Here is a 19,852-nt window from a genome sequence, read left to right on the forward strand (position 1 = left end):
GACTTGTCTAACTCAATGAAACTAAGCCATGCCCATGGGGCAACCCAAGACGGGCGGGTCATGGTGGGGAGGTCTGACAGAATGTGACCCACTGGAGAAGGGAATGGCAAACCACTTCAGGATTCTTGCCTTGAGAACCCCATGAACAGTATGAAAAGGCAAAATGATAGGATACTGAAAGAGGAACTCCCCAGGTCATTAGGTGCCCAACATGCTACTGGAGATCGATGGAGAAATAACTCCAGAAAGAATGAAGGGATGGAGCCAAAACAAAAACAATACCCAGCTGCAGATGTGACTGGTGATAGAAGCAAGGTCCGATGCTGTAAAAAGCAATATTGCATAGGAACCTGGAATGTCAGATCCATGAATCAAGGCAAATTGGAAGTGGTCAAACAAGAGATGGCAAGAGTGAACGTCGACATTCTAGGAATCAGCGAACTAACATGGACTGGAATGGCTGGATGTAACTCAGATGACCATTATATCTACTACTGTGGGCAGGAATCCCTCAGAAGAAATGGAGTAGCCATCATGGTAAAAAGAGTCTGAAATGCAGTACATGGAAGCAATCTCAAAAACTACAGAATGATCTCTGTTCATTTCCAAGGCAAACCATTCAATATCACAGTAATCCAAGTCTATGTCCCACCAGTAATGCTGAAGAAGCTGAAGTTGAATGGTTCTGTGAAGACCTACAAGACCTTTTAGAACTAATACCCAAAAAAGATGTCCTTTTCATTATAGGGGACTAGAATGCAAAAGTAGGAAGTCAAGAAACACCTGGAGTAACAGGTAAATTTAGCCTTGAAATGCGGAATGAAGCAGGGCAAAGACTAATAGCGTTTTGCCAAGAAAGTGCACTGGTCATAGCAAACACCCGCTTCCAACAATGCAAGATAAGACTCTACACATGGACATCACTAGATGGTCAACACCGAAATCAGATTGATTACATTCTTTGCAGCCAAAGATGGAGAAACTCTATACAGTCAACAAAAACAAGACCAGAATCTGACTGTGGCTCAGATCATGAACTCCTTATTACCAAATTCAGACTTAAATTGAAGAAAGTAGGGAAAACCGCTAGACCATTCAGGTATGACCTAAAACAAATCCCTTATGATTATACAGTGGAAGTGAGAAATAGATTTAAGGGCCTAGATATGATAGATAGAGTGCCTGATGAACTATGGAATGAGGTTCGTGACATTGTACAGGAGACAGGGATCAAGACCATCCCCGTGGAAAAGAAATGCAGAAAAGCAAAGTGGCTGTCTGGGGAGGCCTTACAAATAGCTGTGAAAAGAACAGAGGCAAAAAGCAAAGGAGCAAAGGAAAGATATAAGCATCTGAATGCAGAGTTCCAAAGAATAGCAAGAAGAGATAAGAAAGCCTTCTTCAGCAATCAATGCCAAGAAATAGAAGAAAATAACAGAATGTGAAAGACTAGAGATCTCTTCAAGAAAATTACAGATACCAAGGGAACTTTTCATGCAAAGATGGACTCAATAAAGGACAGAGGTGGTATTGACCTAACAGAAGCAGAAGATATTAAGAAGAGGTAGCAAGAATACACGGAAGAACTGTACACAAAGGATCTTCATGATGCAGATAATCATGATGGTGTGATCACTCACCTAGAGCCAGACATCCTGGAATGTGAAAAAAGTGGGCCTTAGGAAGCATCACTATGAACAAAGCTAGGGGAGGTGATGGCATTCCAGTTGAGATATTTCAAATCCTGGAAGGTGATGCTGTGAAAGTGCTGCACTCAATATGCCAGCAAATTTGGAAAACTCAGCAGTGGCCACAGGACTGGAAAAGGTCAGTTTTCATCCCAATCCCAAAGAAAGGCAAAGCCAAAGAATGCTCTAACTACCGCACAATTGCACTCATCTCACATGCTAGTGAAGTAATACTCAAAATTCTGCAAGCCAGGCTTCAGCAATATGTGAACCATGAACCTCCAGATGTTCAAGCTGGTTTTAGAAAAGGCAGAGGAACCAGAGATGAAATTCCCAACATCCTCTGGATCATGGAAAAAGCAAGAGAGTTCCAGAAAAACATCTATTTCTGCTTTATTGACTATGCCAAAGCCTTTGACTGTGTGGATCACAATAAACTGTGGAAAATTCTGAAAGAGATGGGAATACCAGACCACCTGACCTGCTTCTTGAGAAATCTGTATGCAGGTCAGGAAGCAACAGTTAGAACTGGACATGGAACAACAGACTGGTTCCAAATAGGCAAAGGAGTACATCAAGTCTGTATATTGTCATCCTGCTTATTTAACTTATATGCAGAGTACATCATAAGAAATGCTGGCCTGGAAGAAACACAAGCTGAAATGAAGATTGCCGGGAGAAATATCTATAACCTCTGATATGCAGATGACACCACCCTTATGGCAGAAAATGAAGAGGAACTAAAAAGGCTCTTGTTGAAAGTGAAAGTGGAGAGTGAAACTTTGGCTTAAAGCTCAACATTCAGAAAACGAAGATCATGGCATCCGGTCCCATCACTTCATGGGAAATAGATGGAGAAACAGTGTCAGACTTTATTTTTGGGGCTCCAAAATCACTGCAGATGGTGATTGCAGTCATGAAATTAAAAGACTCTTACTCCTTGGAAGAAAAGTTATCACCAACCTAGATAGCATATTCAAAAGCATAAACATTACTTTGCCGACTAGGTCTGTCTAGTCAAGGCTATGTTTTTTCCTGTGGTCATGTATGGATGTGAGAGTTGGACTGTGAAGAAAGCTGAGCACTGAAGAATTGATGCTTTTGAACTGTGGTGTTGGAGAAGACTCTTGAGAGTCCCTTGGACTGCAAGGAGATCCAACCAATCCATTCTGAAGAAGATCAGCCCTGGGATTTCTTTGGAAGGAATGATGCTAAAGCTGAAATTCCAGTACTTTGGCCACCTCATGCGAAGTGTTGACTCATTTGAAAAGACTCTGATGCTGGGAGGGATTGGGGGCAGGAGGTGAAGGGGACAAAAGAGGATGAGATGGCTGAATGGCATCACGGACTCGATGGACATGAGTCTGAGTGAACTGCGGGAGTTGGTGATGGACAGGGAGGCCTGGTGTGCTGCGATTCATGGGGTTGCAAAGAGTCGGACATGACTAAGTGACTGAACTGAACTGAGATCAGTGCAATATTGCGGTAGTTTCAACATTCTTTGGCATTGACTTTCTTTGGGATTGGAACAAAAACTGACCTTTTCCAGTCCTGTGGCCACTGCTGAGTGTTCCAAATTTGCTGGCATATTGAGTGCAGCACTTTCACAGCATCATCTTTCAGTATTTGAAGTATCTCAACTGGAATTCCATCACCTCAGCTAGCTTTGTTCATAGTGATGCTTCCTAATGCCCACTTTTTTCCAGGATGTCTTGCTCTAGGTAAGTGATCACACCATTGTGGTTATCTGGGTCATGAAGATCTTTTTTATAGTTCTTCTATGTATTCTTACCACCTCTTCTTAATATCTTCTCCTTCTGTTAGGTCCATGCCATTTCTGTCCTTTATTGTGCCCATCCTTGGGTGAAATGTTCCCTTCATATCACTGATTTTCTTGAAGAGATCTCTAATATTTTCCCTTTTATTTTTTCCCTCTACTTCTTTGCATCGATCACTTAGGAAGGCTTTCTTATCTCTCCTTGCTGTTCTTTGGAACTCTGCTTTCAAATGGGTATATCTTTTGTTTTTTTCCTTTGCTTTTTGCTTCTCTTCTTTTCTCAGCTATTTGTAAGGCCTTCTCAGACCACCATTTTTCCTTTTTGCATTTCTTTTTCTTGAGGATTGTCTTGATCACTGTTTCCTGTACAGTGTCATGAACCTCTGTCCATATTACTTTAGGCAGTCTGTGTATCTGATCTAATCCCTTGAATCACTTGTCACTTCCACTGTATAATCATAAGGGATTTGCTTTAGGTCATACCTGAATGGTATAGTGGTTTTCCCTACTTTCTTCAATTTAAGTCTGAATTTTGCCATAAGAAATTCATGACCTGGGCCACAGTCAGCTCCTGGTCTTGTTTTTTCTGACTGTATACTTGGTATTTATTTCTTTCCATACAAATTAGAAAATATTTTGTTCTAATTCTGTGAAAAATGCCCTTGGTAGTTTGATATGGATTGTATTGAATCTATAGATTATTTTGGGTAGTACATTTATTTTCACAATATTGATTTCTGCAATTCAAAAACATGATGTATATCTCCATCTATTTGCATCATTTTTTATTTGTTCATCAGCATCTTATAGTTTTCTGAGTACAGGTCTTTTTTCTCATTAGGTATTTTTATTCCTAGGTATTTTATTATTTTAGTTTCAATGGTAGATAGTATTGTTTCCTTAATTTCTCTTTCTGATCTTTTGTTCTTAGTGTATAGCAGGAGATTTCTGTGCATTAATTTTGTATCATGCCACTTTACTAAATTCATTAATTAGCTCAAGTAGTTTTCTGGTGGCCTGTTTAAGATTTTCTGTGTGTAGTTTCATATCATCTGCAAACAGTGAGAATTGTACCTTTTCTTTTCCAATTTGGATTCCTTAATTTTCTTTCTTTGATTATCTTAGCTAGGACTTCAAAACTACATTGAATAAAAGTGGTGAGAGTGGACATCCTTGTCTTATTCCTTATCTTAGAGGAAATGCTTTCAGTTTTTCATCATTGAGAATGTTGTTTGCTATAGGTTTGTCATATATGGCCTTTAAAGGAAAATTAGTTTACAATAGTCTTCTATTTATTTTCTCTCACTGTGGGACTGTGAGCTTTTGAAAAACTATGCTTCCATAAAAAAGTAGACTTGCATATATTTTAAGCTATTTTATATGTCTTTCAAAAACATAAGTTTTAGGAAGTTAGATTATTAGACAAGTTTAAATTTTTGAATTCTTTTTACATGCATATTGTTTATGTGAAAGCAAGTTACTTCAGGTAGAATGCATACTTCTTGGGGATAGAGTAATTCATTTTAAAATCCTAGAATGTCATTGTTATTTCTTCTTGGTAACATTGTGATATTCTTTATGATTATTTTACCAGTGAGAATCCAAGTCAGTTTTTGAAATCCAAAACCGAACTGCATTTTTCCTTGTGGATACAACCTATGGCATTGCTGCTGTGTTCCTTGGTCTCATTTGATTCTGTATTTGATATCTCAAATTTAGATGATATACAAAATTTGGTTAATAGGGTAGAATTTAGAGTTTGGTTTATACGTATCTGAACCCTGTTGAAATTTCATTTAAGAAATTGTGAGTCTTCTGTTAAGGACTGTGAATAACATATTCTGCTTTAGTAGTTTTTCAAGTGTTAATAAGTTTTTGTATCATTCTGTCATTTCTTCTAGAAATTATATAAAAGAGAAATCCAGCCTCCTTTCAAACCTGCTTCTGGAAAACCAGATGATGCTTTTTGTTTTGATCCTGAATTTACTGCAAAAACACCTAAAGGTAATGCATGTTTATGTGTGAAAATCAGGGCTTTTATTCATTTAGATGGTTAAAAAAATAAACTAGCTTCTTAGATTAAAAACTGAAAGAATTAAGTTTGCCCTGTGTAGAAGTGTAGATCCTATTTAGCATTGCTTGGACACGTTTCAAGTAGAGGTTTTATATGGTTAATGTTCATTAGGGAAGCAGGGACTAGAGCAAAGGGTGAATGTTTTTGACATGATAATGCATTAGAGAATGTGAGTAGGAAGTAAGATATGAGATATATCTCTCTAACTCTTATGGTTCAGAATTTAATGTGGTTTACTTTTATTGACATCTGTTTCATATATTCATTCAACAAATATTGAATACCTACTATGTAAATACTAAGCAGTGATGATGCAGAACTGAACTGAACAGACAAAAATCATAATCTACATGGAGCTTGCATACTAGTATTATTGTTGTTGTTCAGTCTCTCAGTCATGTCCGATGCTGCGACCCCATGGATTGCAGCATGGCAGGCTTCCCTGTCTTTCACCATCTCCTGGAGCTTTCTCAAACTCATGTCCATTGATTGGGAAACAGATAATATACAATAAATCAAATACATAATATAGTATGCCAGATGGTAACATTTAATAGTTTCCTTTATACTCAAAGAAATGTTGGTATTTCATATCATAAAATTGTTAATTCTAATTAAATTTAATTATTTGGACATTAGATTCTCCTGGTTTGCCAGCCAGTGCTAATGCTCATCAACTCTTCAAAGGATTCAGCTTTGTTGCAACTTCTATTGCAGAAGAATATAAAATCACTCCTATCACAAGTGCAAATGTGTTACCAATTGTTCAGGTAAATTACACGTAGATTATTCAGATTAGGGATAATTATTTCTTCCCATTATTGCTGATTGATTTACAGTGATTTTTAACTTCTTCATTTATCTATGTATGATGAATTAAAGACCTTTCCATGTTTTGGGAAAAATGCAGACAGTAGTAACTTTTAATTATGTATTTATGTGATGTCTTTTGTCAAGAAAATGTAATGGGTGATACATTAGCTAGTTGATTTATCATATTGGCTTTGGCAATCTAGAAGGCCTTCAGAATCTGTATGCTCAGATCACCTAGAAACTGTGTAAGCCATTTATAAATACTGATAAAATTTCTCTAGACTTACTCTTGATTTTTTAAAGATTTAAGATGAACATATACTTAGGAGAAAAGAAAAAAATGTGAAACCATATTGTTGTTTTGTATTTTACTTTTTAACAAAAACAGGTAAACGGAAATGCTGCACAGTTTGGTGAAGTGTATGAATTGAAAGAGGATATTGGTGTTGGCTCCTATTCTGTTTGCAAGCGATGCATACACACCACTACCAACATGGAATTTGCAGTGAAGGTATTGTCTCTGAGGCTAACATTATTTTTTTGTTTGTTTAATATGTGTAAGTTAAATTGCCAACTGACATTTTTTCAGTGGAGCAAATAGAGAAAGCAAAGATAAAATGACGAAGTAAACCTCTTGACTTAATAATTTCATTTTGAATTTCTTATGAAGACTTTATTTTGTTCAGTAGAAAAGATGTTATTTTGGAGAAGCAATATGTTTTTTGAATGTCTTGCTTTTGAATAATTTTGTTGTCACATAGTATGCTAAGATTGAGCAATTGTGACAATTACTATCATATTTTGATCAAATTATCAGTTTGTATATTTTCAGTTAGATGGAATATAATGTTGAGGAAAGTACTATGTTGTTTTTTATTAAGTTTCAGTTATAGGAAATTTTTAAATATTAAATAATGTGAGGTAAGTATCACTCTTGAGTTTTATTATTTGCTTGAAAATACAACCAAATTAAAATCATGTAAGTCATTTTTAGACAAAGAAAATAATTTTCCTCTGTGATTTTTCTTGTTTCTTAGATCATTGACAAAATTAAGAGAGACCCTTCAGAAGAAATTGAAATTTTAATGCGCTATGGACAACACCCCAACATTATCACTTTAAAGGATGTAGGTATTTAAAAATCTACGTATCTGTTAAGCTAATGAAGTTATGACTTTGAACTTTCCATATCCATGGTATCTTTACTTTCATGCCATAAAATATTAAGACTCTTAAATTTTCCACTTCAGTTCTTTTATCCCTATGATTCTGCACTCTTACCCTCCTTGTAGAATATCAGAAAGGAACTATGATGGTTGGCAAATGAGAGTGTCCTGATTACTTGAATATATTCTAACTGGTTAACTAGTTGACAACATCACCAGCAGCATTTATTATTCTCTAGTAATACAAATATACAAGATAGAAGAGATTACGAATCTGCCAAATTCTAGGAGACTTTATTTCTTTGATTGTACAGCAGTTGACTGTAGCACTGTGGATTGTTGCTTGGGTGAAATATTATTCTGTAGTTTTTTTTAAAGTGAACTCATATTAATAGATGTTACTGAATGCTGACAAACCATCTCCTTGATCAGTTTGTTTCAGATAATATGATATACATTTTGATTTATAATCCTTATATAGTACTTTATACATGTATATAAATATATGCTATATGTGTATGTAGGTAGATATATGTCTACATGTGTGTGTTTATATGTGTAGATGTAGATATCATGTGCTTTGAGTGAAAGGGTATACATGTTTATTTGTTCTCCTTGATACAACATTTGAATTCAACAGATATTTAAGTTGCCAGGTCAGATAGTAGAATGTGAGGAGGATATTAAAAAACAACATATTTACTGCCAAAAGGAAGCTTACATTATTAAGGAAGGAAAGTGGCTATAATACAGTCAGAAATGTCATAGGTGCTGTTTGAGAGTCACAGAGTTCTGTTTTTCCACTTATACTCCTTGATGAATTATAACAGATATCTTCAAAAGTTAATAAAATTAGATGTTTCACATGGTCTCATAGAATGGTGTTGAGTCTGTTTAGCCAGTTTAATCTTCAGTAGGGTCTGTACTATATTAATACTAAATAGTGTATTTTTAACAGTAGAGGTTCATTCGAAAATCAAAGTAAATATAATTGAAAACTTTTCAGAATTATAAACAATAACATTTTAAAAATATGTTCTTTTTTTAGGTTTATGATGATGGTAGATATGTTTACCTTGTTACGGATTTGATGAAAGGAGGAGAGCTACTTGACCGTATTCTCAAACAGAAATGTTTTTCAGAACGGGAAGCTAGTGATGTACTGTTTATAATAACTAAGACAGTTGACTATCTTCATTGTCAAGGAGTAAGTTGTAGTTATAGTCTTCCTTTTAATTCTGGGACTTATATCTTCATAAAATTTTATATAGAAGATGATACCTAAAATGAATTACTTTTTCTATCACATATTTTTATATGGAATAGCCTAATAAAATTCATTATGTAGTGAAGGTTATAAGTTTAGGAAATTGGGTAATACCTTATTATAAATTTTCTTCTCTCTACCTGTTGGCACCAATTTAATAGCATGTTAATTTTAAAGTGGTTTGAATTATATAAATATCTAACCTTGCCTTTTAATTTATTAAACCTCATCAGACTTGAAAGTGAAACACAGACTAATTAGCAAATTATACTATGCCTATCACATAAAGTTCTGGCAGAACTGTTTATTTTAATTGTTAGCAATCCCTTCCCCAATACAGTAAGAATTTTTGATTCTAAACACTTGAAGTATACATTAAAATTTCTATTGAAAGAGCAGGTCTGTTATTTTGTTTCCTATCTCTTCATAAAACAAATTAATTGGATTACCAAAAAAGGTCACTTCTATTATATATATAGCTACACAAGGAAACAAAGTCACAAATAACTTAAAATTTTAAGTTTGAATCAGTTGTATTAGTGGACACATACCCACTTAAGTATAAACTAAAAAAATGAGCAACTCAGAATTGGCTTAGTGAAAATTCTACATGGGCGAGTATTCATTTTTCACTATGGTTTTATAGAGTATATTTTCAGCACTTTGAAATATAAATTGTATGATAGTTCTATAATTAATTATTTGATTGTCTTTATCAACATTCTCTAAAATAAAGGATGGCCATAATTTTTGAGAAGAAGATGATAAGTATCTTTTATTTTAGAAATAAATTAATGCATCAATTAAATAAATTAATGACAGACATTTATTGAGCATTTCTACATGCTGGACAATGCAAAAGGTGTTGCAGATTCAACCATGAGTTTAAGTCTTGATCCTTGTCTCGAAAGATCTTGTAATGTAGTAAACAGCTGATTAAATATAGGATTAAATGAAATGAAGTGGATAGTATCAGTAGAAAAATCACCACATGAAGAATTTTGGAATATTTTATTTATGTATGTCTAGCATTTTATTTAGCTCTTATTGTTTCTATTTTTCTGCTCACTTTTCATGCATTGAAAGCATGTTTTGTTTTACTTTATTGAAGATAGTTATAATAGTGACTTTATTTTTAAAATTTTTAGTATTTAGTCTTCTCAGTTTTGAACAATACATTTTGTTGACCTATAACTGACAGATAACGTTGTGTAAGTTTAAGATATACATGTTGATTTGAGACATGTATATACTAAAATATGATTACCATCGTAGCATTAGCTAGCATATCTATCATATCACATATAATAATAGGCACTTTAAGACACTTGCTGTTAAGCCTAACATGGTTTATCTTGGAGTTGGAATAGATGTTCTTTTTTCTTGAAGCTCTGTCCTTTTTTTGGAAGAGTGTTCTTCATATATCAGAAAATTTTGGATTGTGTACTGCACATTTGAATTTTAACTTGTGGAGATTTGTTATATTCTGTTATTTTTTTCTCCAATGATTATTTTAGTTTTCTTTTGTTTTCAGTGGGTGATTTTCTTAAGGTTTGCACTGAAAGCTCTGGTCTTTCAGCAGCAGCTGTGGTTTCTGTTTATATCTTTTGTCATTTGAGCTTCCTTTACACATTTTTTATTCAAGGGTCCATTTTGGCTCTTTACCTTACTGTATTCCTCCACTCAGCATTCATGGTTTCCCAGCATTTCTTTTCTGGTGCTTCAGGCCAGAAAGATCATGGGCTTTTCTGCATTCCTTCACTACCACTGTGTGCCATAGGAACTGTACATAGCTTTCTGCTAAAAGCCACAGATATGGGAACCTACTCATGCAACTCCCTCCTTCAGCCAAGTATGTATTCCCCACCAGAATCTTATCTCCTTTTGCTCATTCTCCAATATCTTCAAGGTAGTTTTTTTTTTTTCTTTTAACTCAGATTTCATATTTGGTTACCATAGTGAGGAGGTTTGAATAGGGTCTTAGTTCATTATATCTACAAGTGGAATTGAGAATTCAGCTTTGAGATTGAAAATGATTAAAAAAACTGATGGCCTGATAAAAACTGGCACATCTATCTGATAGGGATAATTCACCTATATACTTCAGGTTGTCAAGGCTATCAAGGTTGGAGAAAGTGTTATTTTCAAAATTTCATGATTGAGAGTTTCTTTTCCTGGAAATATATTAACTTATAATAGTTAGCTATAGAAATGTCATCCTTTTTTTTTTTTTTAATGTTCAAGGTTGTTCATCGTGATCTTAAACCTAGTAATATTTTATACATGGATGAATCAGCCAATGCAGACTCCATTAGGATCTGTGATTTTGGGTTTGCAAAACAACTTCGAGGAGAAAATGGACTTCTGTTAACTCCATGCTATACTGCAAACTTTGTAGCACCTGAGGTATTCTTTAAAACTTCAGTATTTGCCTTTTATTCTTTTCCTTTAGTTGACTGCATTTGGTGTCTTATATGTCAGCTTTATGGTAGGTAGTAAAAGCCAAGTGATCTTGTCCTTTGTGTTAGTCACTCAGTCATGTCCAACTCTGTGACCCCATGTACTGTAGCCCGCTAGGCTCCTCTGTCCATGGAATTCTGCAGGCAGAATACTGGAGTGGGATGCCATTTTCTCCTCCAGGGGATCTTCACAACCCAGGGATCTAACCCAAGTCTCCTGCTTGCAGGCAGCTTCTTTACTGTCTGAGCCACCAGAGAAGCCCTTTCCCAACTATAAAGCTCTTTAAATCATTGAATTCTGATAATGCCCAATATAAATATTTAGACTAATAACTAGCATCTGCAACCAACCTGAATATAATAATCATTGTTCTATTCTGTTGGGTTTTATAATGGTTTCAGAATCATACCATTTTAGAACTGGTCAGAGAGTAGAGGTAACTCTACCTTCAACATATTAAATATTCTAAATGAGGACACTGAGACTCAAAGTACTTAAATGATTTTTTCAAGACCCAGCATTCACAAAGTTAGGATAGGTTTTCAGATATTTTGGTTTGTGCTGAACGAGATGGTTTATATTGTTTAGAATTATACATAACATGGGCAGTGCCATCCCTGATTGTCTGTAAGGTCTTCTAATTCGTGAAGAAAATGGCTTTACAGGGATTTTTATAAAAAAGGGGGGGGGGGTTTTCTTGGCAGGTAACATTCATATGTAGATCTTAAAGAATAGAGTCCAGAAAGATGATGCTGAGGAAGTCAAGGGGTGCATGTTCAACATTTGGCAAGCTCCAGCAGTCTTGTCAGTTCTGATAATGGGGATGGAAGCTTTGATGGTAACAGTTCCCACTGCAATAAAAGTATGATTGATAAAAAAGTGAATCAGGGATGGCATTGGTTATACAGATTCTTTATAAGTTTTGCTCTTAAAAGTCAAGAATTATTCTTAAATGTTACAAACAATGCTCACTCATGAATTATCATATGTTTAACATAAATTCAAGTCCACAGATATCCTCAGATTTGAAAAATAGAATTTATCAAGTCAGAGGAAGAATAAAATAATTTGAGGATGAATTCTTATCTCATGTGCATATTTTTATTTATTTTACACTAAATACTAGCTCTTCTGGAAAATATTGCACATCAGATATAAAATATTTTTATACTTCTTATATTTCTATAAAAATATAAGCATATTTCTTATATTTAAATATCAATAAGTCCGTATTTAATGTAGCTATTAGAAAAATAATATTTCTAGTGTTGAAAATAAAAATGTAGAAAGTGGGAAAGTAACTTTCTTATAATGAGAAATCCCCATGTTAAAATTTATTTAATCTTCCTTTAAGATGTTAATGTTGAGGAAGAAATATAACATCTGCTTTATAGGGTTTTAATGATAAGATTTGCCCTATAAGAAATTATGTATGTGTCCAGAGGATGTGCTTTAATCTGTTTTAAGTATATTCATAGAAAATTGATATGGATGCATGAACCAAGAAGGGGTTATTGTAAGGCCCTCAGGTGTAAGGTATATAACTTAGACATTAAAAAAATTAGCTTTTCTAGGACATTTTAATATTTTTATAGAATAGAAATATAGACTATTGAGGATAAGGCTCTTCTATAAAATATAGAGTATATTGTCATAAATGTTATAGAATATTTATGCAGTAGACACAACAGTAGAGTATAGAATAGGCACTTTAATAGCTGATTTTTTTAATATTCACTTAATCTTGTGAACCTAGATTCCTTGGTATAAAGGGTACTTTTCCCTGGAAAAGGTTAAGAATGAATGTGTCCCAAATAAAGATCTTAAAAACAGACAGTAAAATGAAAAATATACATGTCTATGTTTAGATTAATGGTTAGATAAACATTTTCAAGTGAGTGCAAGTCTGCAGAGTAGGATATAGCTCACTGATGTTTTTTATCCTAATAGACTTCCATTGTAGTTAGACACTTTCAGCGTTGTAATAGTGAAGGTCTAGGCAAGTAGAGACCACTTCTCTGTAACCAATGCCTCTAATGTCTGAAGTGCCTTTGGCTAGGATATTACTTGTATCTTCAAAATGTTTTGAAAAGTTTTATTATCAAGTCTGAGGTCTCTGCCAGCAATGAATGCATATTTATTGATGGTTATGAATAAAAAAACAGAGGTTTGGGGTAAGATTTGTTTCTTAAATTTCAGACTCTTTCAAAAATTATTAGTGAATTGTATGAAATGTGTCATCTTTTAAACCAGAATCAGAAAGATTCAAATGTCCATGTAGATATTTGAATAAATAATAGCATTTGTGCATGCATATGCAGTTTCTCAGTCATGTCCAACTCCTTGCGGACCCATGGACTGTAGCCAGACAGGCTCCATGGGATTTCCCATACAAGAATACTGGAGTGAGTTACTGTTTTATCCTCCAGGGGATCTTCCCGACTCAGGGATTGAACTTTTGTCTCCTGCGCCTTCTGCATTGACAGGTGGATTCTTTACTACTGATCCATGTGGGAAGTTCAGTAATAGCATTTGTGAGAATATAAATTCATTATTTCATCACAGTGCATAAAAAGCCCTTACTTACTAAGAGAGAAACAAATTAGTAGTACAATTTCAGCTTAGTAAGGAAAAATTCATTTCTTTTTTGATATGCATCAATTTAGTCACCTTCTAAGACTTACTTACTTAATAGATGTACTTTTCTATTATGGCTACTTCACAAAAATTAGTATATCTCAAAAATATTTTGTTCTTTTTTAAAAAGCAAATCTATCTTATTATTCAACCAATATTTAATGCCTACTGAAGTCTAAGAATAATCCTGAACTTAAGGAATTTACAATACATTGGATGGATGCTGTGCTTGTAACTCTTTTACATAAGTAAATGTGAGGGACTTCACTGGTGGTTCAGTGGTTAAGGCTCCATGCTCCCTAATGCAGGGGGCATGGTCAGGGAATTAGAGATCCCTCATGCTGCAACCAAAAGCCTGCCTGCTGCAATGAAGATCCCACATGCTGCAACCAAGACCCAACACAGCCAAAAAAAAAGTCAATGTGAAATTACTCTGCCTTGCTCTGGCTTTGGGCTTTCATGTATTTTGCTCCAAATATGAATTAATTTGAACTTCAGAGCAAAGGGAATGAGAATCTCTGTTACATTTTGCTGATTTGGGAAGCCAAATGAGAGAGAAGGTAACGTCATTAACTACTTTAATTGTGACTTCCATCTTCTTTGTATTTAACTTTATGCAAATAAGAAGGTGTGAAACATGTTACTTTTTACACAGTACTTTCATTCTTGGGCTTCCCAGGTGGTTCTAGTGGTAAAGAACCCGCCTGCCAATGCCGAAGGCATAAGAGATCTGGATTTGATCCCTGGGTTAGGAAGGTCCCCTGAAGAAGGGCATGGCAACCCACTCCAGTATTCTTGCCTGAATAATCTAGTGGACAGAGGAACCTGGCGGGCTATGTCCATAAGGCTGCAGAGTCGGACAGGACTGAAGCAACTTAGCACTTTCATTCATCCCGCCACAATGTCTTGTTTCTTTTATGGCTGTATATTATTATAGGACTTTGAGACCTGCTCTAGAACAAAAGTAGGCTACCTCTTCTTTACTCAGACAAACTGGGTTTGTGTGTGGTAAAACTGAAATAGGTTTTTCATGGTTGGCCTTAATTACATTAAGCAATATGACACCTCCAGTGCCTTTTGTCTCATTAACTTGGAAGGTTATGGGAGTATGCAATACCTAGTGCTGACTCACTGTTTAAACCTTGCCTGTACAACAGGTTCCTAAGCAGTCCCTCAATCTTGGTTGTGCACTGGATCATCTGGGAACCTTTAAAAATACTGTCTTAAGGGAACCAGAGAAAACATGGTGATGCCCAGAACTGTGAGCAGTCATGAGAAAGGGAAAGATAGAAGGGGAATAAAGCAAAAGAGGTTTATGTTTCACTAGAGGATGCCAGGTTAGACTTATGATGTGAACTGTTTTAGCTCTACCTTATTATTTTTAGGGCCTTTGTAGTCTCCACTTGTGTTATTTATATTAGCCAGTTATATAGGTATTTTGATAACCTCTTCAGCTTCTCAGGTTTGTACACATGTGTGTTCTTATATACTTTGACCATAGAAAAACCATTATAAATATAAATATATATTATAATAAATTTATATATTTATGAATTTATATTAAAATTTTATAAATTTATATAAACTTATAAATATAGAAATTTAGTAAAATATATAAATTTAATTTTTATATAAAATTTAATGATATATAAATTTTATAAATATAAATATTTATATGAATAAATACAGAAATTATAATAAATATCTACCTTGGATTTTAAGGTAGATATTTATTATTCATGTTTGGCCATTGTCATAGCCAAGTATTAATATGTTTAGACTTTTATAAATGAAATATCCATTCTGGTGATTATGCAGTCCCCAGTATTAATGCATTAATAATGTTTCTATTTTGTTTCTATTTACAAAGGCTTTATCAGTGGGTTTGTTTTTCTAAATTTAATAAAAAGACCTCATTTCACCTCACACTAGCTATTAAATTCACAGGGAAAATTCACATGAATATATAATGAATATGTTATTTATTTAACGTGTTTATTTAATGCTAGCCTCAAGAGAAAAAAGAGCTACCTAAATTATGATATCAAAAATTAACAAAACCATTCAGAATTTATCAGATGTGTGTTTCTGATCCAGAAATATACTAATTTTTAAAGACATGAATCTTTTTTGTAAAATATAAATTCATCTTGCTTTCATAAGATTATATATGATCTTACCATCTCCTGTGCAATAGAGAAACAATTATCATAGATGTTAAAGGCACAGGCTCTAGAGTAATTGCTCCACCACTCATTAGGTTTGTGATATCAGGCAAATTGCTTAACATTTGCCCCAGTTTTTTCATCTGCAAAATGGAAATAATATCTATCTCATAGAGTCAGTGTCAGGGTTAAAATTCAATATTCTGTGTAGAATATATGAAGCTCTCTGTACATGTTTTAAATTGTGATATGTCTGATTTTCCTAAGAGATGGAGTGAAAGTTCATTGAGATCAGGAATCATATCTTAAAAAAGGATTTTTTTGTATCATTCATATTGCTTAATCACCTTATTAATAGTCACTTATTGGATGTTTGTTAATTGCAGAAAACTTTGCCTTTAAGTTAATTAATTTTGAAAAGATTAAAATGAGCTAAGTTTTTTAATTGTGAGCACTGTGAGATTATTAGAAACACAACGTTTTTTTAGATGATGAAACTGAGTTATACTGAGTAGTACCAGATAATGAGTATTTCCTTTCTCAGGTTCTTATGCAACAAGGCTATGATGCTGCTTGTGATATTTGGAGTCTGGGAGTCCTTTTTTATACAATGTTGGCTGGGTAAGGAATTTATATATTCAAATTAATTCACATCATTATTTTAATTTCACTTGTATATTTTCATCTAGAAAGAGGACAGATGAAAATTACCTTAAGGAAAATGCTATCACTATTCTAAAATATTATATATTGTATACTTATAAAATTTAAAAAAAATAAGGTGTTTAATGAGGCATTATTTAGACACATAGTTAAAACATTGTTCAACTGGGACAAAAACTTATAAAAATAAAGCATATATTCTTATTTTGATATTTTATGTTTAAGTGTATTATACTTTCAAAATGTTTACCTTAGCATAAAATCATTTAACAGTTAAGCAGGTGCTTACCCACTGCACTTGCTGATTTTTTTTTTTAAGTACTTGAATTTTGGTTTTCTTGGCAGTAGAGATTCAGTGTGATTGAGCTTTATAACAAACCTACACAAAATAGTAATAGAATATTAAAATACAGAAACACATGCAGATGTGTTAAAAGAATAAAGAAATACTAAAAAATGTAGCCATTGGATTATGTTGAATATTGTTAGTTTATAAATAATATAAGTGCTATTTTATTCTTAATAATAAGTAGCACTTTTATTTAGAAGTAAACATTTATAACTGTAGATAAAGGCTAGGTTTAGCAAAGTATAATGCATAAAATAGAATTTGAAGAATTTTAATGTAATCAAAATGTCCTTAGGTATAACTTTTTTAAAAAGGCTGTGCTGATGTGCTCGGTTGTGGTCGACTCTTTGAGACCCCTTGGACTTTAGCCCACTAGGCTCCTCGGTGCATGGAGTTTTCCAGGCAAGAATACTGAAGTGGGTTGCCATTTCCTTCTCCAGCTTTAAAAAGGCATTTAGTATAATTAAATATAAAGATTGAGGGCAGGAGCAGAATGGAATGACAGAGGATTAGATGGTTGGATGGCATCACCAACTCGATGCACATGAGTTTGGGTGAAATCCGGGAGTTGGTGATGAACAGGGAGGCCTGGCGTGCTGTGGTACATGGGGTCACAAAGAGTCAGACAGAACTGAGTGACTGAACTGAACTGAACTGATAATTAAATATGCTTGCCATAGCAGGAGACTTATAAGGATAAGTTATGAAAATAGTGACTCCAAGTTATTTATTGGATTGATCATAATCACATATGTCAGTATATTCCATGTACTTCTAAATATGTGCAAAACATTTAGTCATAGACCACTGCTGCTGCTGCTAAGTCACTTCAGTCGTGTCCAACTTTGTGCGACCCCATAGACGGCAGCCCACCAGGCTCCTCCATCCCTGGGATTCTCCAGGCAAGAATACTGGAGTGGGTTGCCCTTTCCTTCTCCAATGCGTGAAAGTGAAAAGTGAAAGTGAAGTCACTCAGTCGTGTCTGACTCTAGCGACCCCATGGACTGCAGCCTACCTCCTCCATCCATGGGATTTTCCAGGCAAAAGTACTGTAGTGGGGTGCCATTGCCTTCTCCAGTCATATACCACAGGAAGTGCTAAAAGTTAAAAGTAGCTAATGTTTGCATGGGAACAGCAGTCAGCAGTATTGGTTTCAAACCATTGGATATCATTTCTAGATAGCTACTTCCAAATATTTACTTATGACTAAACAAAGCATTTTGTGTGTATGTGATAGGTATGTGTGTTTAGTGTTATCTCAACTAGAGGGAATTAACATATTAAGGCATTTTTCTCATACTTTTTAGCCATAAATCTTTCTATCCCCAAATCTGAATACCATTTTTAAAATGGTACCATTTGTTAAAATGGTACAAAAGTGACCACTTTTTGTCATTCTATAATAATTTTCTAAACCACTTTAACTTCAAACAATGTATTTGTTTTCCGAATTTTAATGGCTATAAGGATTTTTCTGTTATATTGATATATTTAACCAGTTTTTCATAGACATTAGTTTAAAATATTTACTTTGTTTTCACTGATAATATTGATAAATTTGAGCCTATTCAATAAATGTATAAAATTACTTTCTTCATAGTAGGTATATTTGGGTTCCTAACTTATGCATGTGAATTCAAAATTTGTGTTGATTTTCAGTATGTAGTTACATGCAACTACCTTTATTTTACATTGATTCACAGATCAAAGGTAAAAAAAAATAGATTGATGTAGGCAAGACTCATTTCATTATATAACTCATTAAGTTCATTGTTTGAAACGTAAAATTTTATATGAACAATAAAGGGAAATTTTAGGTGATATTCTTAATTTGCTACAGTAAATATGCTTGTAGTTCTATACTCATCATTTTCAATTAGATTTAATATGTATTTAGGCCGCATGTATATTTAAATCTTTTTTTTGATAGCTACACTCCCTTTGCTAATGGGCCCAATGATACTCCTGAAGAGATATTGCTGCGTATAGGCAATGGAAAGTTCTCTTTGAGTGGTGGAAACTGGGACAGTATTTCAGATGGAGCAAAGGTATAAATTATAAATACGTTTTGTTTTGTTGAACTGTTAATTGCCAAAATATTTTAAGTTTGTAGCCTAGTCTGCATTTGCAGAGTATCAGATGGTGTTTTATGTCTGTATTTGTTTTTTTTTGAATATAAATTTATTTATTTTAATTGGAGGCTAATTACTTTACAATATTGTATTGGTTTTGCCATACATCAACATGAGTCCACCATGGGTGTACACATGTTCCCCATCCTGAACCCCCCTTCTACCTCCCTCCCCGTATCATCCCTGTGGATCATTCTAGTGCACCAGCACCGAGCATCCTGTATCATGCATCGGACCTGGACTGGCGATTGGTTTCACATATATTATACAGATTTCAATGCCATTCCCCCAAATCATCCCACCCTCGCCCTCTCCCACAGAGTCCAAAAGACTGTTCTATACATCTGTGTCTCTTTTGCTGTCTCACATACAGGGTTATCATTACCATCTTTCTAAATTCCATATATATGCATTAGTATACTGTATTAGTGTTTTTCTTTCTGGCTTGCTTCACTCTGTATAACAGGGTCCAGTTTCATGCACCTCATTAGAACTGATTCAAATGTATTCTTTTTAATGGCTGAGTAATATTCCATTATGTATATGTACCACAGCTTTCTTATCCATTCATCTGCTGATGGACATCTAGGTTGCTTCCATGTTCTCACTATTATAAACAGTGCTATGATGAACATTGGGGTACACGTGTCTCTTTCAATTC

At 34.2% G+C, this 19,852-nt stretch overlaps 1 protein-coding gene across 1 annotated transcript in view; it reads left to right on the top strand.

The window, feature by feature from the left end:
• RPS6KA6 (ribosomal protein S6 kinase A6) overlaps window positions 1–19,852 on the top strand; it is a 186,596-nt gene that overhangs the window by 130,784 nt on the left and 35,960 nt on the right. The window contains exons 13-20 of the mRNA XM_068962121.1: window positions 5,367–5,469; window positions 6,179–6,309; window positions 6,741–6,863; window positions 7,390–7,479; window positions 8,567–8,725; window positions 11,030–11,191; window positions 16,592–16,668; window positions 18,990–19,107. Of these exons, the coding sequence (XP_068818222.1) occupies window positions 5,367–5,469; window positions 6,179–6,309; window positions 6,741–6,863; window positions 7,390–7,479; window positions 8,567–8,725; window positions 11,030–11,191; window positions 16,592–16,668; window positions 18,990–19,107 (963 nt within the window). The remainder of the gene's footprint in view (window positions 1–5,366; window positions 5,470–6,178; window positions 6,310–6,740; window positions 6,864–7,389; window positions 7,480–8,566; window positions 8,726–11,029; window positions 11,192–16,591; window positions 16,669–18,989; window positions 19,108–19,852) is intronic.

Source organism: Capricornis sumatraensis, chromosome X (assembly GCF_032405125.1).
Source record: "Capricornis sumatraensis isolate serow.1 chromosome X, serow.2, whole genome shotgun sequence".
NCBI classification, from domain to species: domain Eukaryota; kingdom Metazoa; phylum Chordata; class Mammalia; order Artiodactyla; family Bovidae; genus Capricornis; species Capricornis sumatraensis.